The sequence below is a fragment of the Branchiostoma belcheri genome, unplaced genomic scaffold, assembly GCF_001625305.1.
Source record: "Branchiostoma belcheri isolate BF01 breed outbred unplaced genomic scaffold, Haploidv18h27 scaffold52, whole genome shotgun sequence".
Taxonomy (NCBI): Eukaryota; Metazoa; Chordata; class Leptocardii; order Amphioxiformes; family Branchiostomatidae; genus Branchiostoma; species Branchiostoma belcheri.
In genome coordinates this window covers 793,388-794,301 of record NW_017804154.1, presented here as the reverse complement: position 1 = coordinate 794,301, position 914 = coordinate 793,388, and the positions used below count along the sequence as shown (strand labels likewise).

Genomic DNA, 914 nt, shown 5'->3' with positions numbered 1-914 from the left:
TTATCCGTACAGGTGGCCTGGGCGTCACACGGATTGGCCAGGCAGGCGTCTATGTCTATAGAAAGAAACATCAGGTATGATGCAAGAAACATAACAGTAAAAATCCAATATTTTGTCATTTATAATATGATACCATACATTACTTTTGCAAAAATCTTATACCTGAACATCCAGTACCACTAGCGAGACCATCTCCTGTATATCCAGTGTTGCAGGTACAAGTCGCATCAAGGGCAGGAGGAGGATTATCCGTACAGGTGGCCCGAGCGTCACACGGATTAGCCAGGCAGGCGTCTGTGTCTATAGCACAGTTTTACAATTACAAAAAAGATGAATTTAAAAAAAAGAGAGAATTCAGAATTCTTAAGGTTTTACTTTCAAAGACGAAAGGAACAAGCAGAAACATACCATAGTCACATGGATTAGCCAGACATCTATGTGTATTGAACAGATGTAAAATAAGAAAAAGTTGAATGACTTATCCATGCGAAGAGGACGAATGCATCTGAAAGGTAATTCTTATGAATAAGGATCATAAGAAAAAGAAATTTGGTCACCCAGGTTATATTTCCATTTACCATAGAGTGTATGATTACATTATAGATGGAATACATTTTACCTGAACACCCAGTTCCATTAACGAATCCATCTCCTGTATATCCAGTGTTGCAGGTACAAGTCGCATCAAGGGCAGGAGGAGGATTATCCGTACAGGTGGTCTGGGCGTCACACGGATTAGCCAGACAGGCATCTGTGTCTATAGAACAGGTGTAAGATAAGAAAATATGAATGGCTTATTCATGTGATAAAGAAGGATGCAATAATCTTAAAGGTTACTAGTACTAGTATTCTTTTGAACAGCAAAATATTATCACACGGATTAGCTAGGCAGGCGTCTGTGTCTATAGATGGTA

At 39.2% G+C, this 914-nt stretch overlaps 1 protein-coding gene across 1 annotated transcript in view; it reads right to left on the bottom strand.

Moving 5' to 3' along the window:
* LOC109480654 (neurogenic locus Notch protein-like) overlaps positions 1 to 914 on the bottom strand; it is a 16,545-nt gene continuing 15,631 nt past the window's right edge. The window contains exons 11-13 of the mRNA XM_019782884.1: positions 620 to 757; positions 163 to 300; positions 1 to 17 (exon numbers count right to left, since the gene is read on the bottom strand). Of these exons, the coding sequence (XP_019638443.1) occupies positions 1 to 17; positions 163 to 300; positions 620 to 757 (293 nt within the window). The remainder of the gene's footprint in view (positions 18 to 162; positions 301 to 619; positions 758 to 914) is intronic.